At 63.3% G+C, this 12014-nt stretch overlaps 2 protein-coding genes across 6 annotated transcripts; both read right to left on the reverse strand.

Annotated features, from left to right (window-relative positions):
* Positions 1–1982: 1982 nt before the first annotated feature.
* Positions 1983–8403, reverse strand: SLC11A1 (solute carrier family 11 member 1). Of its 3 annotated transcripts, XM_032114762.1 has the most exons (16): positions 8326–8403; positions 7620–7753; positions 6808–6930; positions 6400–6519; positions 5503–5609; positions 5342–5412; positions 5172–5239; positions 4899–5054; positions 4602–4760; positions 4332–4421; positions 4036–4155; positions 3443–3592; positions 3288–3361; positions 2693–2846; positions 2516–2613; positions 1987–2422 (listed from the first exon to the last, which is right to left on the reverse strand). In XM_032114762.1, exons 1-16 carry the CDS (start codon positions 8342–8344, stop codon positions 2350–2352), a joined length of 1716 nt encoding a protein of 571 aa, XP_031970653.1. In that variant the 5' UTR covers positions 8345–8403; the 3' UTR covers positions 1987–2349. The 3 variants fall into 3 exon arrangements, with proteins under 3 accessions (XP_031970655.1, XP_031970654.1, XP_031970653.1); XM_032114764.1 differs by lacking the exon at positions 4899–5054 and having other exon boundaries at positions 1983–2422; XM_032114763.1 differs by lacking the exon at positions 6808–6930 and having other exon boundaries at positions 1986–2422.
* An 826-nt stretch (positions 8404–9229) lies between these two features.
* CATIP (ciliogenesis associated TTC17 interacting protein) lies at positions 9230–11973 on the reverse strand. 3 transcript variants are annotated; one of them, XM_032115248.1, is made up of 9 exons: positions 11764–11973; positions 11288–11500; positions 11116–11171; positions 10715–10801; positions 10415–10585; positions 10109–10233; positions 9943–10019; positions 9755–9839; positions 9230–9521 (listed from the first exon to the last, which is right to left on the reverse strand). In XM_032115248.1, the coding sequence occupies exons 1-9, from the start codon at positions 11837–11839 to the stop codon at positions 9230–9232; spliced, it is 1182 nt and encodes a 393-aa protein (XP_031971139.1). In that variant the 5' UTR covers positions 11840–11973. The 3 variants fall into 3 exon arrangements, with proteins under 3 accessions (XP_031971139.1, XP_031971140.1, XP_031971141.1); XM_032115249.1 differs by having other exon boundaries at positions 9281–9521; positions 9755–9843; positions 10391–10585; positions 11764–11972; XM_032115250.1 differs by having other exon boundaries at positions 9281–9521; positions 9755–9843; positions 11764–11971.
* Positions 11974–12014: the final 41 nt, after the last annotated feature.

Below are 12014 nucleotides of genomic sequence, written 5' to 3' on the forward strand. Positions count from 1 at the left end.
GAGGGAAACCGTCCCCCCTTCCAGCACATGACACATGCCCACAGGTGACCGCCCTGGGAAAGGGGGTCCGGGACTGGGAGGTGCCGCCACAGGGAACTGGGATGCTGCGGGGCCGGCGGGACTCTGGCAGTACAAAAGCCGATTTACACCTGCGGTTCCCGCACTCTCGGCTCCATGTGGAACATCCCGGCACCACGTGCCCCCGGGGAGCGGTGGCAGGGACTACCTGCTGTTGGGAACCGGGACACTGCACCCTGCCACCCCCTCCGCCGGTTCTGATGGCGGGCAGCGGTCGTGCCTCAGTTTCGCTGCCCCTCCGCAGCACGGCAGCCGGCTCCCGCATCAGGCAGCCAGCACTGTCTCCTGGCCCGGCCGGAGGAAAAGGAAGAAAGAGGCTGTGCTTCCTCCGTTCTCTGTATTGGGCTGATCGGTGTGCTTGCTCCATTAGCCCAGGTGCAGCTGGACAGGATGTCTGCCTCATCCCCAGTGTCTGGCTGGGCTGGGCTGCTGCTCACTGTGGGGACAGCTGCAGAGGCCACACACTGTCCCCTCCAGGACCCCCGTGCCTTTGGCCACATCCTTCTCCTCCTCCCTCCCCGATAAACCCTGATGAGCCCAGCCAGGCCCTGCCAGTCCTTTAATTAATGCAATTAGAAAAGTCTCCTGGCTAATGCCTGCAGCGGCAGTTGGAGCACCGCTTCCAGTTCCACTGCTTGCCTGGGGGCAGACTGGGCAGCTGAGGAGCTCCGGGAGATGCTGTCCCCATCCTGGGTCTGTGGGGCAAGCCCAGGCCAGGAGTAGGCAGAGCCCAGCAGGATTGTTTGGGCTGTGGGGTATGGGCACAAGGCAAAAAAGCATCAGGCTCCCATCAACCGGGCACTCAGGGACCCCTTTGTCCCACCCCACTGCTCCTAGCCTGGGGTCCCAGATGGTTTCCCCTGTTCCCCAACCTAGCCATGGTCCTGGGAGCTCTGCCAAGAGCTGCCCCTTGGCCAAGGGAGCAGAGAGAGGTCCTGAGGTGGGATGCTTACTGCTAAGAGTTGCGGTGGAGGCAGGTGTCCCTGGGCTGGGGGTCCTCTGAGTGGCAGGTCCCAGCTGGAGAAGAGCAAATCCCACTGGTACAACCCCGCAGACCCCAGGCCCCCCAGCCTTTCGCCCGCTGAGGACCATCCCGATGACCCCGTACCCCTTGTGCATCTTCTCCCCACCCCGAGGCTGGTACCCCGGGCAGGTGCACCCTGAGCTAGGAGAGCCTCCTGCTCCTCCTCCGGTAGCCCGGGTCGGCTGCGCCCCTTGAGGAGGGAGGAGCCCCCGCCTTTCGGTGGGCCCCACAGCTCTGGCCCCTCCTTCAAGCAGCCAGAGGCCGGGCCAACGCGGAGGCGGGGGGGAGGCACCGCCCCATCCTGTCCGCCATCGCCCTTTTAAGGAAGGGGACATTCTTCACATAAACAAGCGCGGCCCCCGAGAGCGGGAGGGGGGGGGTCCCTTCCCTGAGTGGGGGGCACGGGCTGGGGGGGTGTCCGGCCCCCAAAATTCCCCCTCCACCACCCGGCCGGTGTGGGTCGGGAAGTGGGATTTTGGGGTGGGGGGGGGGGGGTCCTGGGGAGAGGGGGGAGCCTTGAAACAGCCAGGGAGCGTCTCGCAAGTGCGGACCGCGGCGGGGGGCGAAGCACGGTGGGACCCCCCCCCCCCCCACCCGCGGTGCGGGACTGGGAGGGGGCGACGGCCGCCCCCGGGGAGGGCCCGAGCGGCTCCGCATCCGGCGGTACCGGCAGGCGGGAAACGGGGCATCCGGGGCGGGGAGGGCACGGTGGGGCCCTCACCGCCCCGCTCCCCCCGGGAGAATGCAAAAAGCAGGCGCTGAGCCCCCCGCGCCCCCACGGCCACGCGTTGGCAGCCCCGCCCGCTCCCCCGCCCGGGGCAAAGGGGCCGTCCCCGGGGTACGGGTGGGCCGAGGGGTCCCCACCCCGCATCGGGGCCACGCAGCAGCAGCGAGGCCGAGGCCAGGTTACAAACACGCCGTTTATCAGCCGCCCCCCTCCCCCCGAGTTTCGGAGCCCCCCGTGGGGATGGGGCCGGTCCCGAGGCTGCTCCCGCCGGCGGCGGGCGATGGGGGGTGGTTAGCCGTCCCCGGCGGTAATTAGCGGTCCCCGGAGGTGATTAGCGGTCCCGGGGGCCGGCGGTTCCCGGCAATAATGAGCAGGGGAAGTCTCCGACGCGGCTCATTCACTGAAGCGTCTGTGCCAAGGGATGGGAGCACCTCCCGCTGCTATCCCACTCCCCTCGCATCAAGCCTGGACCAGCACCCCGGAATTGGCGGGGGTTGGGGGTGGGAAGAAGCGCTGGGCTCTAAGATCTTGGGGGGAGGTCTGCCCGTCTGTTAACCCTTTCCTTGCTGGGTGCATCTCTGGCTAGAACATGCCTGGGGTCGGAGTGGCAGCAAATCAGTGTCCGGTGTGAGGAGGACGCGCTGGGCAGGGATGTGGGGTCAGTAAGGAGGGATAGGATCCGTCACCGTGTCCCTGTCACGTCGAGGGCAAGACCAAAATTAAACCGGCTGTGGTGGCCCCGGGCCAGGAACCGGGCTCCATGTGCGATGCTGCATGTCCAGATCTGCAGGAGCAAAGAGGACAGGTCGATGGGCACCCACCAGGGACGCTGTCCCGCCCCCCTCCCGCGGTCCCTGCCCTACCAGGTAGGCGATGAAAGCCACGTAGGCAGCCAGCAGCAGGCCCAGGGGAATATGGTACTCCAGGCCATGCAGCGTTGGCAAAAAGTCCACCACGAAGTAAACGTTGATGGCACAGACCAGCCCCGTGATGAGGGTCATCAGCACCTTCCCTGGGCTGCAGGCAGGGCAGTGAGCATCAGTGCCAGGGCAGGGCCCCCCACCCCGTGTGCCACTGGGCACAGAGGACTGGGGGAACTGAGTTTGTAGGTGAACAAGACCTCAACTGGGACACCTCTGCACCCCACAGCTATATTTCACCCCGTGGTGGGCCTCTTAGAGTGGACTTTGGCCACCCTCCAAATCCAGGGCTGGCAGTGCCAGGAGGATGCTGAGGCTCCAGGGGTGCCCAAGGAACCAGATGTGTTATTGGGAGGAGGATGACAAAGGTAGTGATGGGGTCTGTTCTGCTCTGGCTGTCCTGGGCAGGTGGGAATGAACAATGTCCATACAGTAATTGCCCCATGGCATGGTTTGGGGGGACAGGATGGGCCAAAGGGAGGGTGCCTGCAGCCAGAGCTCCCCACTGTGCCCCCTCTATGCCTCTCTGTTCACTCACAGGCTGTTGGTGAAGTCCTGCATGAGCGGGTGCAGGCTGGTGAAGGTGAGGACAGGCAGGACAGCAAAGGGCAGCTGAAAGGAGAGGGAGATGAGGTGGTCATGGCTGCCAGGCTGGGGTGTTTGGGGGCAGGTGATGCCCTCCCACCCTCTTACCAGGATGCTCTGCAGGACGTTGAGCAGGTCATTCATGCCTGTGAGGTGGCTGACATCCTTGAAAGCGGCCACGAAGACAGTGGGCAGGATGGCAAAGGAGCGGGTGAAGAGCACCCGGGCGAAGCGGGACCAGCGGAGCTGCAGGAAGCCCTGGAACACGGCAAGACCTGCACACTCGCTGTGCCTGGGGCACCATGTCAGGGCGACCCCCCAGGCCCTGGCTGGGAGGAACCTGGGGGGCATCTCCCCTCCTTTGTGCCAGGGCACTGAGCGGGCTCTTGCAGGGCTGCCGGGCCCCACTAGGTGTCAGCTCCGACTCATTAACGGAGGACCTAATTAGGGAAACATTGCGTGGAGCACCCACAGGGTGCAGTGGGCGGGCTCTGTCTCCATCCCAGCTCCTGGGGAACAGGGACACTGGTGCTAGCAAGCTGCCACCCACCAGCTCCCTGCAGGAATGGTGGGCAATTAACTCTTCCAAATACTCCTGGGGGGAGTGTGCTCCCCATAGAACCCCTCCCATGACCCACCTGTGATTTCCCTGCTCCCATCCGCTCCCTGTGGGGGCAAGGGCCAGCATCCCTATCTCTCACCTCCATGACGAACTGTCCTGCGTAAGTCCCAGTCATCGTGGAGCTCTGTCCTGCTGCCAGGATCCCGATGCCCCAGATGTACAGTGCCACTGCCCCGAAATAGCAGCCCAGGATGACGCCCTGTGTAGGGACACTCCAGTGGGCACCCTAAAGTGTCCCCTGCCCCAGGCGTTCCCATCAGCTCCCAGCTTTCTAGTGGCGTTATAACAGCCCCCAGCCCCGGGGGTCAATGGGGAGAACAATATATCCCCCAAATGGGAATGGATGCTCACTGGATACAGCCTGGTGCCACTCACCCCCTGGTAGATATCCACAGAGACTGTCTCGTTGTTGGTGGGGAAGATGCCGGCGTAGTGACTGATGCTGCTGTTGAGGCACTTGTTGTGCTGCAAGGCATGGCAGGCACGAGTGTGACAGCCACCCAGCAGCTCCCACAGACACGGGGGGATCCCCACACATCATGTCTCAGGGAATGAGATCATGCACTCCCCAAGGGATGCTCATCCTGCCCGTGTCCACAGCTGGGTGCAGCCATCATCTTCCTGTGGGCATGAAGTGACACTCACCACGTCCTCATTTCGCTGGTGGTAGAAAGCCTCGCCGAAGACAGCCATGACAAAGAGGTTGATGAGGAAGGAGACAAAGAGGGCCAGGCAGGACTCGGTCAGGAAATACATGTTGGCCTCCCGCACTGCCTCTTTCTTGGACCGGTCGATCACCCGTGTCTAGGCATGGCCAGTGACATGGGTGTCACGGGGTCAGGTGAGCACCCCTGTCCCACAGCCTGGACCAGCTGGTCCCCACCAAGTGTACCCTGAGGCACCCCGGGCAGAACAGCGCCCATGGCAGTGCCTTGATCTCACCTTGACCAAGGAGGAGTGGAGGAAAATGTTATGGGGCATAATGACAGCGCCAATGATGCCCATGGCTTGCAGCAGCTCCTTTCGCCCACAGCCCGGGCAGTTGGGCAGGAAAATGCCCTTCAGCACCTCCACCTGCCCTGGCCTCACCACCACGTACTGGGAAGCAGTGAGAAGGGGCACTGTGAGCTGCCACCCCACTACCACAGGCTGGTACCAGTGGGGACACCATGTGGGCGTTGCAGGAAAAGGGTTGTCCCCAGCTCCCCCCTTCACCTCGTAGCCAAAGGTCAGGACCATGATGGTGATGAGGAGGCCGAAGAAAGCCTCCAGTTTGCGGAGCCCTAGAGAGGTCAAGAGATGGGGTAGAATAGAGCAGGGGACACTGGTGCCACATGTGGGGCTACCTGAGTGACAGTACCCCATGCCCTCATCCTGGCACTCACCGTACTTATCGAGGAAGAGGAAGAAGAGGGTGTCCACGATGGTGATAAGGACCCCACCCCAGAGGGGGATGCTGCAGGATGGCCAGGGGTGGAATTAGATACACAGCTCTCTGTGGAGTAGGGCCATGGGGGAGGCTGGGGGTCCCTGTGGGGAGGCTCACCGGCCAGCTGAGAGCAGGCTGAAAGCAATGGCTGTCCCAATCACCTCCTGCATGTCAGAGCCGATGATGGCAATCTCAATCATGACCCAGAGCAGCATGCGGGGCACCTGAAGGGGACAGGGCACCATGAGGTGCCTGAGCCCACAGTGGCCCATAGCTCTGGGCAAGCTGGCACAGCATCCTGGCTGCAAATCCCTGTGTCCAGGCTGTAGCAGGCCACCCAGAGCAGCATGGGGACCAAAAAATACCTGTCTCAGCTCTTGGCACAACACAATCTCAAGATGAAAGATGGATACTAAATGAGAGCCAGTCCCCCCCTCCTCATCCCCGTCCCAATGAGAGCTGAGGATAGGACCCATCTCTCTAGATATGGGGGGGTTGAGGGACGTGCGGCAGAGGGGTGCATCCAACCCTCCTTTTGGGGACCTGTCATTCAGCCAACATCTCCTTGCTCCTGCTCCCCATCAGGATCTTGACACTTAGACGGGACCCCTAACCCTCCCCTCCTCTCTCATGTGATCTCTTCCCTTGACCCCCACCCCCAACTTCCCGCCCCAACACGCTCAGGCTTTCCCCGTGTCTCGGCTTCGCGTTGCTGCCCCGACGCCTGGGCTCACTCCCGCGGGGGACGCTCTCGTGTGTCCCCAGGTCAAACCAGGACACCGAAGTAGCTGCTTACTGCCTCTCACCCTGGGCCCCTGTACTGCAGGCGTGTGGGCAGTAGGTGGGGGACACCGGGACCTGGGGGGCTTTGGGGAGCCCCTGGGAGAGGCAGGTCTCTCCCAGCATCTTCCTGCTCCCCTCCAGCCCTGCAAGTCCCTGCTAAGACTGTCACCAGCCCAAGCACAGGGTCCCCCCCAGACTGTGACCCCCGGGGACCTCCCCGCGGTTGCTCACCTTGGGGTAATAGAAGTAACAAATCTCGCCCAGGTCCTTCCCGGTCACCACACCTAGACGGATGGCCAGGCGCTGGCACAGCAGCCCCAGGACGGTGGCCCACAGCAGCACCCACAGCAGCTGGGGGGCAGGAGGGAGGGAAGCAGTAGGGACTGGGTACTGGGCAGGATCCGGCCGCCCGGGGGTTCCCAGTTCAACCAGGGTTGCAGGGAAGAGAGGGGGTGCAGGGGTTCTCCCAGGCCGGTCAGAGGGGTGCCCTTCTAGCACCCCTGGGTGCCCTGTCCCTGTGCCGAGGGCCCCCGTGCCCCTCCTGCTCCCGGGCTGGGGAAGCCAGCTGCCACAGGCAGCCGTTGGCGATGGAGAGGTTACGAAACCCCGCCGGCTTCCTGAGCCCGGAGCCGGGCTCACCTTGAATCCCGCCAGTGCCCCGCACTGCAGGTCTGACTCCACGTTGCCCGGGTCCAGGTAGGCGATGCTCATGAGGAAACCGGGACCGGTGAAAGCCCAGAGCTTCCTAAAGCTGAACCCAGGCTGGGACAAGGCAGCGGGTCAGAGCCAGGAGCTCTCTTTCAAAACTCCTAATTGCACATCCAGTCCCCTTTAGCCTAGTGCTGCCCGCATGGATATGTTTGGCACATGGAGGACATTTTCCTGACAGTTTTGGGGAGGGAACTGCTGCCCCCAGCCTCTCTCTGTGCTGGAGGGGCAGTGAGCCCCCTGTCTCACCCGGTAGACAGTGATTTGCAGAGGGTCCCAGGGCTGTCAGGCACCATTAATTGCATTCTGTGGGATTCCACTGCTGACCTCTGTTTTTGCTACTCCTCCTAACTAGGGAACCCTATTCCTTCCCCTTCTCTGTTCCACTGCCCTGAGACCAGACAAGGATGGGGGAGCTGATGGGGTGCAGGCAGCCTTGGGGAGCCCCATTGGGCTCATCCATGGGTGGCCCAGCAGGTGTCTGAGCAGTGGGGTGATCCTTGGGGCTGGGTAGCACCTTGCCCCATTGTCTCAGCTTCTCTATCTGGAAAACTAAGCGTGGAAACACTCAGCCTTGGGCTGTGACTTGCCTGAACTGGGTGTGGGGATGCTGAGGGCATGTCCCCAGGGCATGACCAAGACACATATTCCCCACTGCAGTGGCCCTTTGCCTCCCCACCTCCAGCTCCCTGCAGCACCCCCCACCCCCTCTGCCCACCCTCAGACAGCCTTGCAGCACCTACCCCACTGCCCTTGGGGATGCTGATGAGCTCATCCAGGTAGGTCTGGTCCCGAGTGCCAGGGTGCTGTGGGGACATGGGGCTCTTGCCAGTGCTGTAACTCTGCTCTTGGCCCCTGTTCAGGGACTTGATGAGGCCTGAGTGGGACAAGGAAGAGGAGGGGAGGTGGCAGCCTGCCAGGAGGACAAGGACACTGGTGGGCTGGCAGCCCTGGTACGAGCTTCCTCCAGTCCCACCTGACCCTGCCTGATGAGCCCCATGAGGGACAAGCACCAGTTTTCCGGGGGGCCGTGAGGATGGCTATATGGCATCTACCAATGGCTACCCAAAGGGGTCAGATGCCAGGCGTCCCTAAAATCCCTGGTCTCAGCCCTGTCTTCACCAGTCCGAGAGCCAAGTGCATTTTTGGGCAGCAGGGACAGGAGGGGATCCTGCTCCAGCTCCTGCTGCTGGGCGGGCATAGAGTGAGGACAAAAGGCTGGCATTGGTCCTAATCCCCCCTCTCCAGTCCACTTACATCCCAAGAATTGGTTGAATCACATCCCCAGGCTTGGGGGAGCAGAGGATGGGGCAGGTGGGGAATCCAGGACAGGCTGGGGGGGAGGGTGCCCACTGAAAGATGGAGCCCAGCCAGGAGTCCCAGGGTGGAGAGACAGGGATCTAGAGGAGGAAAGGAGGCACAAGGGGACCCAAGTGTTGTGAGGCTCACCTGGTTCCAGTGATGCCATAGGTGGACCCGATCCAGCCAGGGTGCTGAGGCTCCCTGATTTCAGCACTGAGTGCAGTGCCTGCCGCCCAGCTTTTAAAGGACCCCCCCGCGGTTGCCACCCCCCACCCCGCCTTCAGGAGGAGAGGAGTAGGATAGGAGAAGGAAGTGCTCCTTCCCTACCCCTATGAACACACACAGTCTCAGTTCCCCCGCGTGCCAGGAGGCCCCTTCCCTCCCCTTTGCCTCACACACGTGCAAACACGAGGCACCCTCACCGGGGCGTGGGAGCATGTCTGCGTGTCACTCTCCGTCACATGCCAAGGGTTCTGCTTGGGTGACTGGAGGGACAGGGGACACTGTCCCACAGAGTGGGAAGGGAGGGCTGGCCCCACGGGAGTAGGGGAAATGCCATAGAAGTTGGAGTGAGGAGGAAGCAGGCACATGTTGCATAAGGAGATCAAAATGCACCCTTAGCTGCTGGGGGAAGCACTCAGCCAGGCAGGCTCTGCGGCTCAGGGTGCTCACATCACCCTCGGGTGCGGGGACCTTCACGCCAAAGATGGGGTGCCAGTGTTGCTGCAGTGTCAAGCTATGCCAGCAAAAGGGGACACTCCATACCCAGGACCCTCATGGCTGTGGAGGTGGAAGGGGGAGCAGCTCAGGTGCTCTCATGGGTGCCTGGTTTGTACCTCTGGCTCTCCCTCTGGGCACTTCTGCCAGCCAGGCTGTGTCCGACAGAGAGGTGGGCAAGGGGTGTCCCTCAGGAATCTGTGGGGTGGTGGCAGGTGCAGGGATGTGAGCCTGGCCCTGCCCCAGGCATCCCCTGCCCCCTAAGCAAGGGCTAGAACAGCTGGGACAGGGCAGGGTCCCACCCAGAAGGCATGGTGGGGCCTTAGCACACAGCTCAGCTCCACCCGCCCTCCCTGAACCTCAGTTTCCACAAAGCAAACAAGACTGGACAGGCAGCGCTGGCAGCTTTATTTGCTGTTAGCTGGAGGGGAGCTGGGGACAGGGCTGGCAGCCCCAGTGGAGGCAAAGGGGCTCCCGATGGGCCTCTGGTGGGCGAAGAATTCTGCAGCAAAGGAGATGGGGTCATGGGGCTGCTGGAAGAGCAATGCCTGGAGGAAGTCAGACAGCAGCGCCCGGACCTCGGGGTGCTGCTGGAGGTAGGCAGCATGGGATAGTTGCAGCTCATCCTGCAGTGGAGTGAACAGGGTGGGTGAGGTGGGCATGAACATGCATTTCCCCCTGGGCACTGTGCCAGGGCGAGGGGGACAGGAGCCTGGGTCCTTTCCCACACTTAAGAAAGCGTGAGGAAGGATGCTGGCCAGCCTGCCCCCTCAATGTGCCTCCTGGGCACGCCAGGGGAGACCCTGTTGGAGACTGGCACAGCCCTATGTCCCCTTGTCCCCATGTCCACGCATCTTGCCTTCCTGTCCAGGAACCAGGAGTAGAGCTGGATGTCCTCCTCCCAGTCCAGGGGCTCTTTGGGGAAGGGGAGCTGGGGCTCGAACCTACCTGGCAGCAGAAAGGTGGGGCAGGTGTTCCCCCTTGGCTTCCAGACAGTGGGCAGGGGCTGCCTGTGCTGGAGGGGCACAAGCCTCCCCTGTTCAGTACCTGACTTGCTGAGGATGGACTCATCCTGTAGAACCATCAGCACTGGGGAGCCAATCTGCATCAGCTGAGCCAAACGCCTGAGAGGGGAAGAGCCCTTGAGCTCCCCATCCTGTGTCCCAGCAGACTGGCAGGGCTGGGGTGTCTCTGAGCGGACCCCTGCCCTTACCCGTTGGGGAGGAAGCTGCTGTGCCACACAGTGGAGGCGCCGCTGCTGCTGTGCACGGCTCGCTCGATCACAAACACCTCTGTCTCTGCCGAGCCCACTGCCTGCCGCTGGATGCCCAGGGCAGACTGGGGGCGGTACAGCCAGCGGTCAGCCTTGTCTCACAGTCACCCCTGCCCCCAGGTGCCATCCTCATGTGTCCCTCCCATGTTGTCAACCACATTCTCCCCACTCCCCACATCCCACTCTGGTATCCCCAACCTGACCCAGACCCCCTCATCCCACAGGCCCTCCTGGCTGGCGGCTCACGTAGCTGGAGGTGCAGAGGTTGCCCTCGGTGTCCATGGCTGGGAAGACAAGGTTGGGGGGCATTGTGTGCCGGCGTGCCAGCACCCGCAGCAGCAGGAGGCTGGCACCCTCCAACAGCAGCCCCCGCAGCTTGGCCCGGCTGTAGCAGAAGCTCTGGCACTGTGGCTCTGCCTGCAGAGAGACTTGGCTACCTCCTGGGACAGCCACAGCTCCAGCATCCCCAGGGACAGAGCCTGGGGCACCCCTGGTGAGACAGGCCAGCTGTCTCCTCCCAGGATGTGACCCTGCCCTCAACCTCACCTCTCCCTCCTGCAGGGTCTTCGAGACAGTCATCCCATGCTGGTGGCTCACAACGTGGGTCCTCTTCTCTGTGGGGTGTGGTCTGAGCTGCAGGAGGGGTGGGAGGCACAGGGTGGAGGGTAGAGCCAGGGCACCCCTTCTCTGAGGTGGCACTCCCCAGCACTGCTATCAATTGGGGTACAATACCAGATGAATTGTGGGAAACTCCCTACCCCAGCTGCCACCCAGAGTAGGGGATGGGGACCAGGCTGGTGGGGCAGAGCTGGAGTCTAAGCATGACAAGGGACACCAGACTACCCGCAGTGGCCTTGCAGGGGGCTCAGCCCCCAGGAGGGCACCACTGCAGGCCACACCCCAGGGCAGCGGGTAGGACACAGGGATGCCACCACCACATCAGTCACCTCCAGGCACTCCTGCTCCTCCTGCTCCAAGGTCTCCAGCTGCCAGGTCACGTAGGCTGGCAGAACAAAGCCATACTCAACCAATCCCATTGGCACTGTCCCCATTCCCAGCCCTGGGGACTGGTGGACAGGGATGTCCTCCTGGGGAGGAGGGAAGCCACCCTTGGCTCACCTTTGAGAGTGCTGGAGACAGGCACACCATCCTGCTTGCCTCGGAACCTGGTTTGCACCAGGATGCAGCTCTGCACCGGCTCACCTTCCCCCTGGTAGGGTGCCCACTGGGCTGCCATCCACCACTGGCCCTCTGCCTTGTCCCTCGGCGGGGCCCCCATGGCCACAACTGCCAGTGTCTCAGCAAACAGGCACCACTCCAGCTCCTTCAGCCCTGCACAGAGGGATAGTGACCCCAACACAGAGGGACAGTGACCCCGAGGAGATGGTCACTCCCTCCTGGAGTGGCTGTCACCCCTGCCCAGTGCCCGTCCCTGTCTCCATTCCCCCCGTGCAGGCTGGGCCGAGCCCCTCACCATTTATCCCGCTCAATCCCCCACTGTCCGTCCCCCGCTGCCTTACCCGCTCCCCCCCCCCCACCCCCTTGCACCGGGCACGGTGTGGCGGCACAAGGCGGGGGCTGGAGCGGGCACGCACCGATGAGACTCAGGAACTCGGCAGCAGTGTCCGCCATGGTCGGGGTCTCCCGTGGGCTCTCGGGAGGGGGCTCCATGCCTCGCCTAGGGGCTCCTGCTGCCGGACCCTCGGGTGAGGGGGCGGCGCGGCTCCCCCCAACCGCGGTACCCCCCACCCACGCGTGACCCTGGGGGGCAGTGACACCCAGCCCGCCTCTGCAGCCCCCCGGGCCCCCCGCCGTTCCCCCCGGGCCGCCGCCCGCCGGAACGAGC

The sequence above is a fragment of the Corvus moneduloides genome, chromosome 7, assembly GCF_009650955.1.
Source record: "Corvus moneduloides isolate bCorMon1 chromosome 7, bCorMon1.pri, whole genome shotgun sequence".
Classification (NCBI taxonomy): domain Eukaryota; kingdom Metazoa; phylum Chordata; class Aves; order Passeriformes; family Corvidae; genus Corvus; species Corvus moneduloides.